Source organism: Spermophilus citellus (assembly GCF_964194105.1).
Source record: "Spermophilus citellus genome assembly, chromosome: 18".
Classification (NCBI taxonomy): Eukaryota; Metazoa; Chordata; class Mammalia; order Rodentia; family Sciuridae; genus Spermophilus; species Spermophilus citellus.
In genome coordinates this window covers 63,875,262-63,894,230 of record NC_138200.1, presented here as the reverse complement: position 1 = coordinate 63,894,230, position 18,969 = coordinate 63,875,262, and the positions used below count along the sequence as shown (strand labels likewise).

Genomic DNA, 18,969 nt, shown 5'->3' with positions numbered 1-18,969 from the left:
ATTAATGTCCGATCGTGGCTTCTTGGGGGTACCCAGAGATCGTATGCCCCAAGAACAGGGAGGTCAGTGCCCCATGCGGGGGCTACAGTACCCCCTGAGGGTTGGGTATAGAGGCTAGAAGTCTCGACAGACAGGTCCACACAGGAAGCAAAGTTAAGTATCTGCCATCTAGAAATGAAAAGGATTCATTCAGAAGGCATTAAAGCCCATAGAACACGCTGTGTTGACTTTAGAGTGACTGCAGCTATGGTTCAATTCCTTAAAGACTCCAAGGAGCAATGAATCCACAGCCCCTGTCCTCCATATAGGCTTTTACAAGGCACGGGATGGGGGGGTGTGTTTTATCTTTAAAGATTTCCAATCTTCCTGTCCCTTGGTAGCTCATGGCAGTATTGATCATCCTCCTCCGGCAGCCATTCCCTGTTTACCATTAAGACCTGTGTTTGACAGTCCTTTTAATGTTTCTTTTTACTTAGGATTGGGAGGAGTTGGAGCTGAATCTCCTCTCACCCCATTAAGTAATGTCTAAGTCAGCTCATTGGGAGGGTTGGTTTCCTTGTTTTAATTAAGTAGTATGAAAGAGTGCACAGTAAAATAGAGCTCGCTCCCACCCAGATGCTCCACTTCCTAGAACAAACCATTGTTAACTCTTTCCCAAGATGGTCAGTGCAGAGTTTGTGCTTCTTTTAAGTCACAAATAAATAGGACCTTAAAGTTTCCATTTAACGTAATTTAGGGATCCACTCTGTGGCCCCGATTTGTCTTCAAAGCTTTTTAATTACATTGTATTTACTGATGCTCCAGGATGAGCAATGCCTAGCTAGGGAACCCACACTCTTCCCCCCAAGTTTCGGCTCATTTCTCAGTGCAAAATGTGCTCTATCAATCAATTTACGACTTTTTAACAATATCAACCGACTCTCTCACTTTCCGCCACTCAGGAAGAGGGCAGAGGTACCCATCCCAACCTTTCTTTCTCTTCCCCTAATTTGGGTAAAGATAACATTTCTCCCCCCTTGATATCATTTGTGGTATTTGCATTCCATTTTATAACCATAATTCTCCCACAAAAGGAGACTGTTATATTTTTCCAACATTTTATCATAAATGTTTTTAAATATGCAGAAAAGTTAAAATAATACAAGGAACATTTGTATACCACGCACCTAGATTCTACCACTAACCTTTCACTATTTACCCAACCACTTTCCCCTTAATGCATCTCATTAACCAGAGCCCAGTATTACTTTGTATTGTTCTTCTCATATAAAATTTACACATAATGAAATGCACAAACTTAAATTGTACAGTGCTCACTGTGGATGTCTTGGTTATGTTCAAAAGCCGACTCTGATTTTACAGTTGAGTGACAGTTTGAGTGGGTATAAAATTCTCAGGTCACAGTCTTCCCTGTAGGATTCTGAGGACATTGGTCTCATTGGATTCTGCTGTAGAGAGGTTCTGGTTTTTACCTTATGGGTGATGTTGACTTGTAGATTTTCTGCCTGGATAGCAGATCACAGAATTCCTACCTTGCAGCTGTCATTACTCCAGATGTGAGTCCCTGAGAATTTTGTTCAAAGGCAGATTCTGACTTGGAGGCCTAAGATTCTGCATTTACCATGAGCTACAGTCTACTGATGACAGGGAAGAAGTCAGTTTAGTGTTGACATCTGTTGGGTGCTCCAGGAGGCGGTCAGGTACCCCGTGCACTCCAATAGCATGGTTCCGAGCAGGAAGCCACTCAGACACTCCACCTGTGCCTCTGAGTCCAGCAGCAGGAGCTCTGCACCAGACCAGCTGTCTCCAGACCCCCCCCCCGAATCCTGCTCAGTGCCCACTGTCGCTATGATGCACTGGGAGCTCTTCTCATACACTGGAGTTAAGGATGATGAAAGGTGTTCCTCAATTTCACCAAAAATAGAATTTATTCTTTTGCGTTATATCTCAGAGGAAAGAGAAATCATGACATCTTTTAAAATAAGGTCAGTGTTTGGGGCTGTAAGCACCCAGTGGCAGTAAGAGGACTCAAGAGGCAGCATAGGAGGAATTAGGGGGAGGGGGAGTCCTAGCTCTGGTCTTGCAACCTTGAACTAGTTAATTCACAAAGTGCTCAGATTTTAAAGGCAAACACAACAAAATCCCTTTTGTAGGATTACTATGAGGATTAAAAGAGAAAGACATTAAGGTGCCTAATGCAATAACTGGTGTTTCCTTCCTCCCCGAGCCCCAGCTGGTGAAAGGCTTAAATGCATCCTTCACAACATCGTGCCAAGCTCGTTTTCGAGTTCAGAAGGCCCTCGATGCCTCATGCCCAGAGGCACTACTCATTTTGTTTTATTCCTCCCATGAATATGGATGCATCAGGTGCTACTAGGAGCTGGCAAGGAGAGTAAGGAGGTCCCCGGTGTATCTCAGTTAGGGGAGGGTCACATCTATATAATCGTCCTTGAGATTTTGTTCTTTCTTTACATCTCCAATTTAGTCATTGTCTAGGTGGACTGTACTTTGGCCGGGACACTGAGGAAATTCCATCCATTCTGACCTTTCCCCAGGGGACTGGGAGAGAGTACAGGCTCCTGCCCCATCCCTTAGGAGGACATCAGAGTAACAAGGGGTAGCAGTACGGTCAGGAATGGTAGGCACAGTTAGCATAAAAAGAAATCCATTATGGCATTAGGACTGTTAGGATTTACCAAAATCTATACCTCCTGCCTCATTCCTAAGCCTTCTTGATGAGGCTAATCCAAACAAAGCACATGGCAAATTACAGCATCGCAGCTTAACTGCTAGGTTTAAAATAGTTCACAGGATCTGCAAGTTACCCAGTAAGGGCTGCCAAATATCAGGCCTCTGGGACTTACAAATGAATAGGCATTAAATTATGAAAGCAGAGGGTTTAAACATTTTCTGAAATGCTTGTTCAACCTACTTGCTTAGGGACTGGTTTCCTCAGTGTAAGATGGGCAGCCTGGGCCCCACGCAGTTTTCTCAGTGTCATCCAAAAGCCACTTGAGGAGCTGACCAAACATGCAGATTCTTGGGCTGATTAGAGGCCCCAGTATGCCTGCTACTCAGAAGCTGGGCTAGTACCCAGTGGAAGAAAAGGCCAGATTTATGATATGAAGACAAGGAGAAGTTCAAGAACACGTGATGTGTTCCAAGTTTAATAACAACACCCAGTCCAGTTCTATAAGTGGCCTAAGTTTCCCAACAACACCAAGAGACTGTATTTTTTAATATAAATGACTAAAATGATAGTAACATCTTTCTCTTGAAAAATGTTTCTTAGAAAAGAGGGAAAAGTGACTTTAAGAGGGTTTCCAATCTTACCTCTCATTCATCAGAAACACCCAGGAAGGGCAAGGAAGAAATTCAACATCCAGTGGATACCTGGTTGTCAAACCTCATACACAGAATCCCGCAGGAAAGGAGATTAGAGAAACTGCCTTCCACATAAAGACAGCCATCTTACAGATCAGCCCTGAGCTCCTGGGCCACAGCCCCTGCCCACCAGGACTCTGGCAGCTGCATTGAGGGGCTTGAGCATTTGAGACTCAATGGGCAGTCTCAGTACCCAGCTTGACCTGGTCCCAGACAAACACAAAATGACCCTTCTCTACCCATGAAGGGGTTTTGTTCAGCATGAAGGAAAATTAACAACACTCCAATTTTATAAAAGGAAGGTGAGTTCTGAAGGCCAGGAGAGTTGGACCTAAGACTGAGCTCCCATCAGTCACTAAATCCCAGCCAGGGAGCTCAGGCAACAGCACCAGTTCAATGACAGACTAATACTCCAGTTTGCACATGAGAGTCTTAAAGGACACAGCCCCCCATCTCACCCTTTGCCTCCCACCTGTGGATGAAATAAATGTTCAAAGGGGGCCCAGCTCCAAGCCACCCAATCAGTTTTGCACCAATTTAATCAAAACCAGGTAAAATGCTTTTTCATTCTTTTTAAAGCAAGCAGCACAGATCAAAGAACAATTCTGGCCCAAATTAAGTTTCTTGATTAGAATGCCTCTTGCCTGATTTGATGCCTTTAATGGGGTACGTGGCATGAGCCAGGAAGTTGGGGTCGCTGAACATGTCTTCCTCATAAACCACAAAGCGCAGGAATGCAAGGTTTGGGTCATAAATTTCAAATGTCACCTTCTCCTGCGATGGAGCCCAGACAGGGCTGAGGCCATTGTCATCTGCAAGGAGACCAAAGCTCGTCAGAGGCTGCATTCGCACCGCCCTCCTGGAACACATCTGCACGAAGATCCGAGCCATCATCTTCAGGTTTGGTTTTTTCCCCCCGTTTCCCAGTGGGCAAGCCGCAGTTGTGGGTGTGGCCCTCAGGGACAGAGGAAGAGAGCACATCTCCCACCTCACCTCCTATGATGGGAGCAGGAGGCTGGAAGAAACACAGGTGAGAAGTGGCCTCTGTCCAGTAAGGGGAGTGGGCTGGGGGTCGCTGAAGAGCGTGTTCTAGAGTTGACAGGGAGGACCTAACCTCTAGAAAGGCCACGTGGTCAGTATCCAGTCATGCAGTAGGCTGCCTTTGGCCAGGGACAGTGATTCTGCTCTTAAAAGGCCCATAATTGACAGGTCCTTCCTGCCCTCTATGGCTGAGGTTACCCTAGTTAGACTGAATGGTGCCAAGTCAGCCACATGTGTCCCCAAGTCCCCCCACTCTGCTTCTTAGCCTTCAATCCACAGGTGTGTCAGGTCTGGGTTGTCACAGAGGAAACCCACCTAGTGTCACAAGGCAGAGGCACAGCACTAGCTCTAGGTCCAGTGCACTAGGAAAGTGGTCTTGCCTTTCCCCTCCCCTCCCAGAACTATGGTGGACAAGAGGGGCACAGAAAAAGGCTAAACCACAAAGTGCACTCGGAGTCCCCTGGGGACAGCATGTGCATGTGATCCAACTGGGTGGCATTTCAGGAAAGGCCCAGGCTACTCACTCACGACCGTCGTCTTAAACTTGCTGTTGTCATACTCGGCTCCACAGACTTCCACCTCTACGAAGGGACAAGCGATGCTGCGCCCAAGCTTGGGGAGATGGCGGGCACCAAGAACCTAGGACACCAAGGTAAGCAGGTTGATCCCCCAGGTCCGCCCATGAGCAGCTGAGCCTGTCCCACATGTCAGCCAGGCGTGGGCTTTGTTTGAGTCTAGAGTCCAGCTGCACAAGTTCAAAGCCAGCCTCATCCACAGGAGAATCATAGCAACCCCTTAGGGTGTGGCTCCAGAGTGCCCACCATCACTGCTTCCCGCTGGGAAACAAGGAAGTGAGGTGGAGAGTTGCGGGGTTCCCAGGTGGAAGGAGAAGTCTGAACCAAGCCACTTGTCATCTGACCCAACAGGTGGGTCTCCCTGAGCACACAGGTATGCACACTCATGCCAGGTGGGCACCTACCGAGGCTGGGTGTCCCAGAACTGAGACAGGGCAGAGGAGAGCAGGGCACCCTATTATGCAAAGACCTTAGGTGGCATGCATTTCACTTTTTCTTCCTTAATCTCATGAGAAATGCAATCCACTTCTCGACTTTCCAAAAACTCTTAGAAAAAAACAACACATTGTCTGAAAATTGGGTTAAATTAAGAAAACTTTGACCCCTAAAACTGGCCCACAGGGGTACAAGCTCTCCTGGGTTGAGACCCGTAGACATGTCCACATGGCCTTTCTCTCTCTTCATGGCCAGAGGCTGACCTCACCCAGGAGAGATTCATGCCTCTCCCGCTGAGGACCAGGGAAATTCACTGGGTTGGATTTAAGGAGATCCCCTCCTCCCAGGACAGCACTCTAGAGGGGACTGCGCCCCCAGATGCCCTCTGGGCCTCCAGTGCAGCATGGGCCCAGCCCCCGGGAGGGCTCTACCTTGACAGTGAGAGTCATCAGGATCTTCCTCTGCGACTCCGGTGGCATAGGGTCGTACTTCTCTGTCCGCATGCTCTCCGGCTGTAGGACGTAGCCCGTCCGCCCGTTAAGCGAGAACAGCGCGTGGTTCATCTGCATGTACTTATCTGCAAGGACAGCCGAGCGAGCACGATGTAAGGCCGCTCAGGGACATGGCCCTGGGCTGGGGGTGCTGTCTGGGAAGCGGTGTGCCGCTCTCCTAGACAACTTGGGGCAGCCATTCCAATGGGTACGTGACTTAAAAGACGATGTCAGACGTAGGAACACTTTTCCAAGTATGACAGTAGGACCACAGATGATTAAAACAGGGCTGGGTGTAGCTCAGGGTTAGTGCACTTGCCTAGCATAGGCAAAGCCCTGTCTTCCATCCCTAGCACCGCAAAATGACGACAGGGAAAAAAGGCTAAAAATTGGAAGCTCAAAATATCTACAAAGAAAAAACAAACTGCATCACAGTGAAATCAATCATTTTAGCTGGGTGGGGTGACACATGCCTGTAATTCCAGTGACTCAGAAGTGTGAGGCAGAAGGATTGCAAGTTCAAGGCCAGCCTCAGCAATGTAGTGAGACCCTGTCTCAAAATTTAAAAAAGGACGAGGGATGTAGCTCAGCAATAAAGCCCCACTGGATTCAATCCCAAGTACAAAAAAGAAAAAAAGTTAAATCACTTTACTTCAAATGACAAGCAAATAAATACATATAAACCTTTAGCCTCTTAAGAGCTGTGGTAAATATATGCTATAAAAACCTACCACATTAGATAAATCACATGAATGGTATGCATGAAAAAAATGCAAATTCTCCCTAAGTAAGTGAAAAATAGATTAACATCATCACTGGTAGGAGAAATGCCTGAAAGAGCAGATTTAATTATCTACAGGATAATATCAGTTTTCACTTATCAGCAGGCAAAAATTAAAAAGCCCAATAAAATTACATTGGTGCTGGGTGCAATAGCACACACCTGTAATTCCAGTGGCTCAGGAGGCTGAGGCAAGAGGATGGCAAGTTAAAGGCCAGCTTCAGCAACTTAGCAAGGCCCTAAGCAACTTAGTGACACCCTGTCTCAAAAAATAAAACATGCTGGTATGTGGCTCAGTGGTTAAGCACCCCTGGGTTCAATCCTCAGTACCAAAAAAAAAAAAAAAAAAAATCTGACCCTGGTGAAGTTATGCCAAAAACATGAATTCATACTTTCACCCATTTGTGTTCTCTCCACTGTCTCTAGGGAGGCACTGTCTGCAAAGGGTCTCAGCTCAGGCACAACCCCACACAGGTGCTCAGTGGTTTTCTGCAGGTAAAGCATATCAAATGAGAACACAAGTGCAGGTGCCCCACCCAGTCCTTCTGAGACCCTTGCCCCACAGATGTGCACCTGCATCTGAATGATGCTCACTCGAGGGTCCAAAAGGCAATGCTCCCTCTAAGAGCCAAGGATGGGCAATGGCTTAGATGTACCTCCGTGGGAGGCTTGTTAAGTGACAGTTCCACTCAGTGGTGATGAAGAGAATGTAAGGAGCGAAAGCACTATGATTTAAGTCTGTGTATGTTGATTTTCCCTGGCAGCCGAATACCGCTGGAGGGGAGAGTGAGCATGAAGTCCTCAAAGAGGGATGGCCAAGCGGAGAGAGCCCCCGAGATGGCCACTGCACACCTGGATCCTGTAAGCCTGAAGCTACAAGTCGGCTCCTAGACTTTTTCATTATATAAGCTAAGACAGCTCTTTCTCTTAAGCTAGACTCGTGATCACACGGCCAGTGGCCACGAGTGCCCGCCCTTCCGTTCAGCTGCTGGGCTCTGCATTCACTGGCATTCTGGTTGAGCCCTGGCGGTTACTAAGACACATCACTGGCCCCCAGCTGACTTTGCCTGGAATGATGCGGCCACCATCTGGCCCCCGGCTGCCCTCCAGTTACCTGGGGTCTGGAAGTTGAGTGCCACCATCTGGGAGCCACACAGCCACAGGCGGAAGGGATCATAGTTTGAAGAGTCAACTCTCTGTCCCTTCGGGTAGACGCGGGTCAGGCCCTTTTGGTTATACCTCAGGAGATCGAGGGGCTTCTGTCTGACGATGCTGTCTGCCTTCGTCTCCACGAAAGAGCGGATTTCCCGGAAATCAGGGTTTTCTGCGGACAGAGGTGGGTGGATGGCACTTCACTCTCGCAGGTCTCGCTCACACATTTTCCTAATACCTGCTGCCATGGGTGGGTGCTCAGGTGGTGAAAGGTAGCCAGAAGTCCCTCAACAGGACGCTTCGGGCAGTGATGAAATGCTGCTGTGGACTCCTCCCTCAGGGGCCCCGCACAATAAAAAGGAACCTCGTCTTTCATACTAGATGTATGACAATTGGTGATTAAAACTACGAGATCCTTGAAGCACACAGCACTAATGAGGAGCAGGTGTGTGGGCAGCAGCAGGAAGGTGCAGGTCTTGGGAAGGAAATATGCAGAGATGGGCTCTCTCCTCAGGATGCCAGAGACACAAGTAGCACAAACCCCCGCATCGTAGAGGAGTGAGAACCAAATGGTACCGCCTGTGGGCGGGATGTGACGGGAAGGAGTGCCTGGACTGGTGAAAGGAAAGGTGAGGTGGGAGGGTGTGGACATGTCACCTCACTTGCTCCCACCCAGCAGGGGTGGGACAACCAGAAGGAAACTGGCTACACCTGGCCGGGCCCATCCTGCACTTCAGCATCTTCCCCTGGACTTGGAGGGCTGGGACCCGCCTGCTATGGAGAATTTGGTGAAGATCCACTTTGTAATTTCTCCGAGGTCGGCTGAACAGTGGTCCCTGGCCCACCCAGGACCTCAGCCCCAGAACCTATGAATCTGCTGTTAAAGGGCAGCAGGGACGGTGCAGATGTGGCTGAGGAGCTTGGAACAGGGAGACCCTGCTGGATCATCCAGGGGGGCCTGCTGCGCTCACCAGGAGGAGAAGGCCAAAGGCCAGAAGCCACCAGAAACTGTGCAAAGCAGGAAATGGACTCCCCCTGGGGGTCTGGAAGGACTGCAGCCCCTGGCACCTTCGTTTTGGCCTGGTGACAGTGGCCTCAGACGTCTGGCCTCCAGGACTGTGTGACAACAGATGTGTGCTGTTTTCAATCACCACATTCATGGTCATTTTTTACAGTGGCTGCCCTCCAGGTAGGGGCCGAGGACAAAGGAGTCAGGCCTCTGCCAGGAGCAGTCAAGAGCCAGCAGGAAACGCTTTGCCCTGGAGCATCAGATTCCACAGGGAGCCCTGCTCATGGCCGGGGAGTCGCGGGGAGGGCCTTACCCAAGTTGTCCTTGGTCTTGCTGGTGGGCTTGCAATAGACAACCAGATCCGAGAGCTCGATGGCAATGGACTGGTTCTTCTCCCAGTACTTCAGGTTGTTCTCCTGTTCCAACGCCACCATCTTTAGTTGCAACCGCAAGACGGCACCCCAGCAACCCCAAGCCACTGGGCCCCTCCTGCCTGCTCAGACCTTCCATGGAGCTGAATGTTCTCTTGTTCTGAAGATGCCCTGCCCCTCCTCCACAAGCAGCTTCCACCCAGATTTGGTGTCCAGCCCAGTCCTGGCCACAGCTCTCTCAAGTAGATGGGGGCCTGGCTGGCAGGGGGGACACCTCTTTGACACTACCTCTCTTTTCTTGTTCCCCCTGCCTTTCACCCCACCCCTCCCCTGAAACCAGTGGTAGTTCATCAATTCCAGATCTCCTCACCCTGTGCACCCTGTGGGCCAGCTCCAGCACGCGTGCCTCCAGCTCTGCCCATCCTGGCTCCATCCAGAGGGCTCTCCTTTCTCCCCAGGGCCCAGGCGGCATTTCCCAGAAGGTCCACTGCTCGATCTAACTCTACCCAGGTAAGGATGAGCTGCTCACTTCACCCCACACCTGGCCCCTCAGATTCTATCAGCCTCTCCCTGGCCTGGGGGAACCGTAAGAGAATATTTAATACAGTCACCATGGGGTGGTGCTCAGCTCCAGGCATGATGGATATTATTTGATCCACAAATGTCAAGAAGCAGAAATTATCGCCATGTACACAGAGAGGTTAAACAGCTTACCCGAGGAAACACAGCCAGCTGATGTCAAGACCAGATGCTTAAGAGCAGGGACCCAAAGTCCCTGGAGAAGATGTCACTAAACTGCCCCTACATCTAGCACCACAGTTCACAGCCAGTCCCCAAGCCCCAGCAGCACCCTCAGACTCCTCACCCCTTGGTGGCTCCTGGGCCTGTCCAAGTCCTCCCTTTTCTGGGAAGCCTTCATGGGGACGGGGAAGGGACCTGGCCCTCCTGAAGGCATCCACGCCTCTCTGCCCCAGCCAGCTTCTGCCAGGCTCAGCCTCGACAATCCCTCTTCCATTGTCCTGCCTTAATGCTAATGTGCAGATGGTGACTCCCTAGGGAAGTCCCTTGGCAGGAGGGCCCTACAGACAGCAAGTGCTCAGGTGGTTCCAACAGTGGAAAGGGGAAACCAGGCCCTGAGAATTACTACAGTCTGAGCCTCAGATCCCCTCACTGTAAAATGAAGCTCACAGGAATGCTCCCTCACGGGGCCATTGTAGGAATTAAACGAGGAAGCCTCATGGATCAGTAATGGGGGCCATGCAGGTGGCCCCAGGAGGCACCTCCCTAGGCAGGTGAGCAAGCAAAGGCAAGCAGCAGGCTCTTCCGTGCAGACACCTGCACCAGGGTGCTGAGTTAACTCTGCGACCAAAGCAGACTCTGGCAATGCCAGGTCCGTACCCGAGGAAACGCCCCAGCTCCTCTACTCAGCCCTTCCCATGCTTCACAGGAGTCCTGGGTACAAAGCAACCAGAGGAGGGAACTAGGAGTGGAGCACGCCGTGACTTCTTAAGACATCAGCCCGCCTAGAGCCAAATGCTCCCAGGGGACAGGACCTTCCCAAACCTCAGGTCGCTAGGTCCTCATCAGCCCGGCTCTGCACTCCTGGTGCACGATCTTCACTGTGTGTGTGTGGGGGGGGGGGTACAGGACACCCCAGCAATAACACTGTTTGCCTCCGCTGACAACAGGGTTGCTTAGACAAAGGTGAGTAGGCGTGCCACACCTAGGTGGGCTTCTGGAATATGTCCCTGGGGCACAGCTATGACAAGGGGGGACTTTACCCCATTTTCAGCCTCACAGGACAATACCAGCTCAAGAGGAAATGCCAGTTGCTTCTTCAAAATTGCTTAATGTCGCTCTGCCCTGAAGGTGCTGCCCACTGGGCCACCTCAAAGTGTGGACAGACGGCAGAAATCATGTACAGACAGATGCCTGAGTCGGTCCCCAGGCAGCCGTGAGGCCTGCTCAGGAGCGAGGCTTCGAGGGTCGGGATAGGCCTTGCCCCTCAGAACCACACCAGCCCCTCACACAGGGCGGCTGTGCCGGAGCCAGAACGCGGTCAACTCTGCCGACTCCTGTTTTTTTAACCCCCTCAATGTAATAAGAAAACTAAAATTGTTCTCACGAAATTTTAGCAAATGTAAAATCCAATTACAGAGGATACAGATCAAAGGCGGCAGAAAGCAGCCTTGAAGAGCTAGGCTCAATTTCAGAAAACTTCACGGGCAGGAGAGGGAGGGGCCAGGGTACCTCAAGTGAAGCCATACTCTTCTCCAGGAGGCGCCAAGCACAGGGGCCAGTCAACGCCCTGTGCCAGCCCACACGGAGGCGTTCCCCCAGGAGGCTGGTGCTGGGGGCTGGCTTTCTCCATCCTCAGCTAGAGGACCCAGACCAACCAGAACCTGCTCAGGAAGGGACGTGCCATCAGGTGGCACCACACAGATCACAGTGAGGACAGCGAGCCAGCAAGGAGGACACACCTGGGTAGGGACGATTTTTCAAATGAACCTCAGGGCGGTGGCGCCCCCAACCTGAGTAACTAGGGGACAGATGAGATGTCCCTATCAGGGAATGTGCGAACAAGCCAACTTGCTGGCCACAAGCTCACAGGTCACCCAAGTGACTAGGGGTGGTGTGACAAGGCCCCTGAATTTCTAGGACAAGGAAAAGTGGCAGGCCCTGCCAGGAGGATGCTATTGACAGGCCTTCTGAAGACGGTAACTGCCCTGCAGAAAGGGTGAGTCAGCAGACCCCTGGTGACCAGGGCAAGGGGCTACCAGGCTGCTGGCAGGTGGGCACTCCAAGTACTTTGGAGGAGCAAGAATGGACTGCATCCTGAGATCATGGGGGACTGGAGAGGTCGAGATCTTCCTCAGAATCAAGCCAGCTTTGTAGCCACAAGAAAGAGCAGAGCACCTCATGCCATCCCTGAGATGTGGCAGCCCTACCACGTCATCCTGGCACAGGGATGACCAAGGCCATCATGGGCTGCAGTCACTACCTCACCTCATCCTACCAGTCAGGTATTTGGCTCCTCGTTCTGCAGACAAGAAAGCCGAGGCCCAGTGTCCAACCCTGCCACGATTCAAAGTCCAGCCTGCCCGACTCCAAACCTGCTGTCCCTACCCAGAACCCCAAAACCCTCTAGCCAGGTTCTGATGCTCAGAAGAACCCAAAAAAGCCCATTCCCATCTAGAAGATGATGTGCCATAGGGTGGGTCCTGGTCACCCCTGCGTTCCAGGGAGGAGAGCTCCATGATCGCTGGCTGTGGAAGGATCTAGGCTGCTTTGAAAGGTGCACAGGACCAGGAAACGGGGAAGAGGAAGGCGATACTTCCTGGGTAGGATATGTTGGCAGGGGCGACACTGCACATGCCAAGTCTTCTGAAAGCTCAGACTGAGCCCAGCTTCCCAGGCATCTCAAGTGTCCCTGCCTGTCACCATGTGCCCAGGTGAGCAGAGGCCTACCTTGGTGTCGATCTTCCAGGTGATCTCTCGGATGCTCTGAAACCACTCAAAAAGCTCCTCCACCCTGTCCGTGGCGAACTCCACAGGAGGATCACCCTGCTTCTTGGGCTCCAGGATGAAGACAAAAGACTTCTGGTTTTTCCCCTGCGGGGCTTTCACTGGGGGGGAGGGAAAGGAAGGTCCCGTTAGAAGCCCCGAAGAGCAGACCGCATGCTGCCCGAGATGTTTCCCAGGAACCAGCCCAAGCCACCTCTGCGGGTTGTCCTGGCACTGACTGGACAACACACATCCTGCCCTAAGGTGGCTAGTGGGTTCAGCAGTGGTGTCCAAACAACGTCAAGTCCCCAGTCCCTGAGAACCCAACCTTATTTAGAAATAGATGTGCTCGGTGAGGGATTCCAAGCTGAGACATCTGGGTTTGGGGTAAACCCTAAATCCAAGGACTGGTTTTCCATTAAGAGACAGGAGGGGGAGACCTGGACTCAGGAGTGCAGAGCACAGAGACATGGAGGCAGACACCAGGGCAGTGAAGCCACAGCAAAGCATCAGGGACCGCCAGCGTCAGCCAGCAAGCAGAGGCCTAGAGAGGCCTCCACGGAGCACGTGTTTATAGAAAAGAAACCTATAGTTATGAGGGGGAGATGACCTGCCTAAAAAGATCAGCTCTAAGATTTCTGAGCTCCTGGATGCCAGGCGATACTCTAGGCAGTGACAGGCACTGTGTCTTGCTCGGTCCTCATCTCAGCCTCGTGGGGCACCACTACCTTGTTGTGTCCATTTTAAGGAGACAAAACTGAGGCTCTGGAAGAATGAAACTGCGAGGCCACACAGGTGGCAGAGGCAAGATCAGACCTGGTAGCGACTCCCTACTTCGTGCCCCTGCTCTGCAGGAGGGGAGGCAGATGCTCCAGGGTGTCGGGGTGTGAAGGGGAGTTCCCCCAGCCCTGTGCACCTAGGAGCTCACCTGGGGACCTCAGGTGTGGTGATCACTAAGGAGCTCGGTTCTGTCATCTGGCAAGGGCAGCAAAAACTCCTACTGGATTGTTGCCAGGGGAAACCAGAACCAGGTGATGCAGGCAGAAAGCAAAGTGCTGGGACACTGTCCTCTGAGCCCTCGGGGACCAGGCCTCCCCAGCGAGGGCCTTGTGGGGAGCAAGCCCAGGCTGACAAACCGGTGTGCTCCAGCAGAGGGAGGCTGCCAGGCCCTCGGCCCAGAAGGTCTCTCACTGCCTGCACCCCGCTTTGAGGGAGCTGCGACCAGCCCCCTAAATACAGGCCAGCTCCAGCTCCAGCAGCCCATGCCGATCCAACCCTGCCACCACTGCACCAGCCCGGGCCTGGGCCACACCCTCACTTCCCCCAGACGCCCTGTGGGTAGTCTTGGTTTCCTGGTCCCTGGCTGAACAGAGAAAAGTGTCAGGATGCCATCTCATATCGACCAAGTTGCAGATCTGACCTTAGAAGCCCAGCCTCCTGACCCCGCGTTTCATCTGGGCCTGGCCAACAGCTTCAAAAGCCAATTCCTGAAATAATGACGTTGGGGACAGCAGCTAATACTCATCAAGAGCTTATCGGGTCAGACTCCACTTCAGCACCCACTGCCTGGCTGGGTCCATCCGCATCACTGACCAGCCCAGCCCAGCCCAGATGCACCAGGCTTCATGCAGGGCAGGAGCCAACATCAGTGCCCACTGCACAGGGCCAGCGTCTGCCTGGGGTGGTTCCAGGGTCAGGCCTTGGGGGACTTGCTAAGACAATGAGTGCACGTACCAACATTGTAGGTATTGAGGTCCAAGATTCCTCTGCAAAGAGACCCTAAGGGATTGTCTTCAATAATCTGTGAAGAAACAAGACATAACTCACGGTAGTCGTAACAAGAATAATAAAAAGACAACCGGTTTCCAAAGCACACCGTTTAGCAGACACTGCCTGTGGAATCGTTTAAAATGTGTTTTCATTACAGGACCCGTCCACCAGGAGAGCTAAATAACGAAGCTCGGAGATGAAGGGGACTGAGTGGTGAGCATTTCATTTTCCCCATCCATAAAAACAAGGCCTGTGACTCCTAGAACAGATTTCAAAACCTAGACCCATTATCTGACAATACTATGAATGGGACCCTGTGGCCTACGACACCCCAGCTCGAGAACCCTCTGCAGCTTCCCAGGGCCTATGGGAGCAACAGCTATGCTCTGTGATCTTTCCAAGCCCCCACCAGCTGGCTCTCCCGGCCACTGCACACCCACACCATCCAGTGTCCAGCTGAGACAGAGACCATCTTGTTGCCAGGAGAGAGGGCAGACCTGTGAATCCACCTGGTGGTTACACGGCCCCACCGTTCCCCACCAGGCTCACACTGACTGTAGGCAGGAGTGACACAGGACCCACATGGTAAGAGGGCTGCACCTCAGCAGGAGCTCTCTCACAGCCCCCTCTTTGCTTAGCCTACCTCCCACCAGACTTTTCAGCTCACATGTCCCTTCCTCTAGGAAGCCCTTCCAGATTTTCCCACCTCCCTTAGGAAATAAATGCTCTGGGCCCCTACATTCCTCATCAGGAAGATGTCACCCTGGTGCAGCCACAGTCAAAGTGGCTGTTCCCTGAGCCTCTGGGCCCAAGGCAGAGGCTGGGGAACAGAAACCCAGCTGGCAAAGCCACACGAGGACCTCTCCCCAACCAGCTGGGCCCACCACACTCCTCACATCAAGCCCGCTCTGCACGTCTGGCTGCCCAAGCTCAATGATTTCCACTGGCAAACTGCTTGAAGCAAAGGGCAGAATCCCTGTTTGGCCACTTTCCCTCCCGTGGGAATTCTCTGCCTATTCAGAGCCTCCAGCCCAGCACCGCCTGATTAAAGTAGGACTGGCTTGTCATAACGAATTCCACCCATGACAACTTGGGTTCAGTCCCAATTTCCATGTCACCCTGTCTTCCCCATTCCAAATCTCAGAAACTACAACCAGCACGTGTCAAAATTCACGCCCCACGATGGCTCCGGACTCCCCAAAAAACAGCATAGGCAGGATGATGGACAGCAGGACTCACCTGCTTTTCCAGTTCCTCAACATCAACTGTTGAAATGTCCTCGACGTAGTTGGACGGGAAGTACTGCTGGATTCTGGTGCCATAGTCTCCCTTCCACCTGGATAAAAGCAGAGGGCATCAAGAGCCTTCGCCCGAGGGTATTAATAATCCATTACTGCTCATTAGATCCCAGCTGCTGGCTGGCTGTGATGGGGAAAAGCGGCAACTGGCCAAGTGACCAGAGGGGGCTGTCATTATGTGACAGCAGAGGATTTCAAAGGCAGCTTCTGCCTCCTGTTTTAATCACCAGTGAGTTGCTGGGAGCTCGCTGTTCTCCTCGTTGCAACCATGCTGATGTTTGGTCCAACACATGGAAAGTCAGGCGCTCCTATGCTTCAGTGGAAGCCACAGACCACCCACCCTCTCTGGCTGGCACCCACCGTTTCAGGAAGGGCTGCAAATGTAGACATTAAAACCATACGAAGAATGTTCTGGAGCCAGACAGCCCTGAATCAAATGCCAGCTTCACTACAACTGTGTAGAATGGGGCGATTAGGTCCCCGTCCCTTCAGCTGAAGCACTGCTCCCATGTGAGACCGAGGACACCTGTGGTCCAGCCAGACCCATCAGACTTTGGTACTGCACATTCTCCCAAGTCTCTTCTAGCTTGGCCATCCTACAGCCAGGGGGCTTGTGCCAACATGGACTTCTGACCATGCCACACGGCACCTCCTCAAAGCCTCCAGGACCCAGACTCCAGTCTGGCAATCAGAGCCCAGCACAGTATCACCCTGGGACTCGGGGACTCCATCTTGACGTCTCCAGGCAGCCTGTCTGCCCTGCCACACCACCAGGCCCTTCATGTGCACCTTTCTCCTACTGGACCCTCAGACTCAGCCACCAGCTGTCAGCAGTGGGACCTTGGATCTGCCTCCCCACTATTCGAGACCTTTCTTGATGCTGAACGAATCTCTTCTGTGGTGACAGGAAGCACTTTGATTTTGGGCCTGGACAGGCAGAGTGAAGACGGATGGCACCGATGGCCTAGTGACTGCCAGCTCTCAGCCCATTTCACACCCTCCTCCCCTTCATTTCTCCACACCCATCTCAGGTAAAGGCAGTAAAGTTCACCCTGTATCTAAAGTGACCACATGAACCGTCTGCCTAGGACTGAGCAGTGCCACCTGCTGACAGGTAATAATTATTAGCAATAGTATTCCCTTCACTCTCAAAAGTATCTCTGTTGGGACATAAATTATTTGGTGCCCCTGGCTCTGCAGCAACTAGTCTGGGAGGATGAAGAAAAGTTGGTCCAACAATAGGTGGCGCTATGGCCATCAAGGAGTCAGAAGTGACACCTTGGTGGACAGCTTACCCACGGCCCCTTGCCAAAGGAACTCACGCCAATCTCTTCATTCATTCCAAAGCCTTGGAATTGGAAAACTGAGTTGGGGTCATTATCTGGGCTGTACCCCCACCTCCACAGAAGTCCATCATCTGCCCACAGTGAGAAATGGGACTCCCACAGAGGTAAGTTCAGGAGCATCATGGGGAGCACCCGCAGCCCCAGGAGACCAAATTCTGGTTGTGCCACTCAGAGGGGAGGGACCCCAGCAAAGCCAAGTCTTGCATTGGGAGAGGCAGGTGGACAACACTGTTGACAAGCAGGAGCTGCAGCAGGGACAGAGCCATCTGCAGGACAGCTCCAAACCCTCACTCCACAGGGAACTCCACTGTTACCTGCTTTTTATTCTGAGGAACCAAGTAACAATTGGTCTGGAGTGAGGGTTCTCCTGGCTTTAAAACAAATTTGAAAATCCCTGGACTGAGGTCCCTTGCTCAAGTCCAGAGAAGGGCCTCACTCTTATGAAACTAGAGTGTGGACCCTTTAATCACCTTCTGTGTGATCCTGGACAACTTACTATACTTCTCTGTGCCTCAGTTTCCTCATCCATGAAAAAACAGGTGCCGACAGAGCTCACCATCATGTGGACAAATGAGCTTTCAAAGGAAATGCTTACCACAGTAAGACCCCAACACGAGCTGCTGTTGGATTTCAAAGTCAGGTCTCACTATCATGTTGGGAGGAAGAAATGCCAGTCTAATGTAGTGCTAGAATCTCTGCCAGTGCCCCTGGTCATCAGTGAGTTCTTACTGCTCTCAGGTAAGAAACCACTTGCCTGGAGATGTATCATCAGGCGACAAATTTTTCTTCCAAGGTGAAAGAAGAGAAGAGGTAACTAAACCTCAGCCAACCCAGGTACCCCTGCCCTAAAAACCTACTCTCCTCAGTTTAGGATGGGGCCATAATACAGAGCACAGGACTAAGTGATAGCCTAGGAATTTGAATTTGACATAACACACGGGCTTGTGTAATGGAAGTGCCTGTTGCTGTGTAACCTTGGGAAGACTCATTGGCCACACTGTGAAGTGGGGACAATATCCGGCACAGCTCCACAGGATCGCAATGAGGATTTGGTAATGTGTAAAAGCAGTTAGCAGAGTGCTGTTGTGACTGCAGTGATACCCGGTATGTGACGATGCGAACTGTGCAAGATCTGGTCATCGTTAACACCGCTGCTTACCTACTTCCCAGTGCAGGAGCATGGCAGGCCAAACCCAGCCCAGGAGGTCAGACGAGGGGAGCAGAGGTCAGCCAGCCCCGAGTGCCACCACGAGAAGAGACGAGTGGCACCCACCCCCACCAGCCTTACCAGCCCCCGGGCTCCTTGGAGACGTTGTGGATGAGCGCCCCACGGCAGAAGCTCAGCTCGTCACTTCGCTTGGCTTTGTAGTCGTACAGAGCTTTCACGGTTCTCTGAGGCTTTCAGGGAAACAGGAAGGAAAAGGTCAGGCCTGGTGACAGCCGCAGAGAAGAGGCAGCATCACTGGCCGCTGTGAGGCTCCCCTTAGGAGCAGGAGGCTTCAGAGGCCAGGATGACAGCGCCACCTGCTGGTCAAAGGGCAGCACTGCAGAGGAGCCAAGGCCCCCATGTCCCCGGGAGGCACTGACAATGGCCTGAGCTGGGTGTGACCCAATATGGCTCGGTTTCCTCAACAAGAGGGGACACAACTTTCAGAGCACACCACAAGCACCACCTGAGGTCCTCAGAGGATCGCTGTGCCCCAGGTGCCCCTAGAAGTTAAGGACAGCCCCATGTCCGGGCCATCCAGGGCCGCACACTGTTCTCACTAGGCGGGTGGCCCTCTAACCAGCCTCCCGCAAGGCCTGACGTTT

General features: G+C 52.0%; 1 protein-coding gene across 2 annotated transcripts in view; it reads right to left on the bottom strand.

Annotated features, from left to right (window-relative positions):
* PLCG2 (phospholipase C gamma 2) overlaps positions 1 to 18,969 on the bottom strand; it is a 128,455-nt gene that overhangs the window by 13,333 nt on the left and 96,153 nt on the right. For both annotated transcript variants that reach the window (XM_081273807.1, XM_081273806.1), the window contains exons 22-30: positions 18,446 to 18,555; positions 15,753 to 15,849; positions 14,478 to 14,544; positions 12,708 to 12,865; positions 9,182 to 9,284; positions 7,822 to 8,031; positions 5,867 to 6,012; positions 4,950 to 5,064; positions 4,029 to 4,196 (exon numbers count right to left, since the gene is read on the bottom strand). In XM_081273807.1, the coding sequence (XP_081129933.1) occupies positions 4,029 to 4,196; positions 4,950 to 5,064; positions 5,867 to 6,012; positions 7,822 to 8,031; positions 9,182 to 9,284; positions 12,708 to 12,865; positions 14,478 to 14,544; positions 15,753 to 15,849; positions 18,446 to 18,555 (1,174 nt within the window). The remainder of the gene's footprint in view (positions 1 to 4,028; positions 4,197 to 4,949; positions 5,065 to 5,866; positions 6,013 to 7,821; positions 8,032 to 9,181; positions 9,285 to 12,707; positions 12,866 to 14,477; positions 14,545 to 15,752; positions 15,850 to 18,445; positions 18,556 to 18,969) is intronic.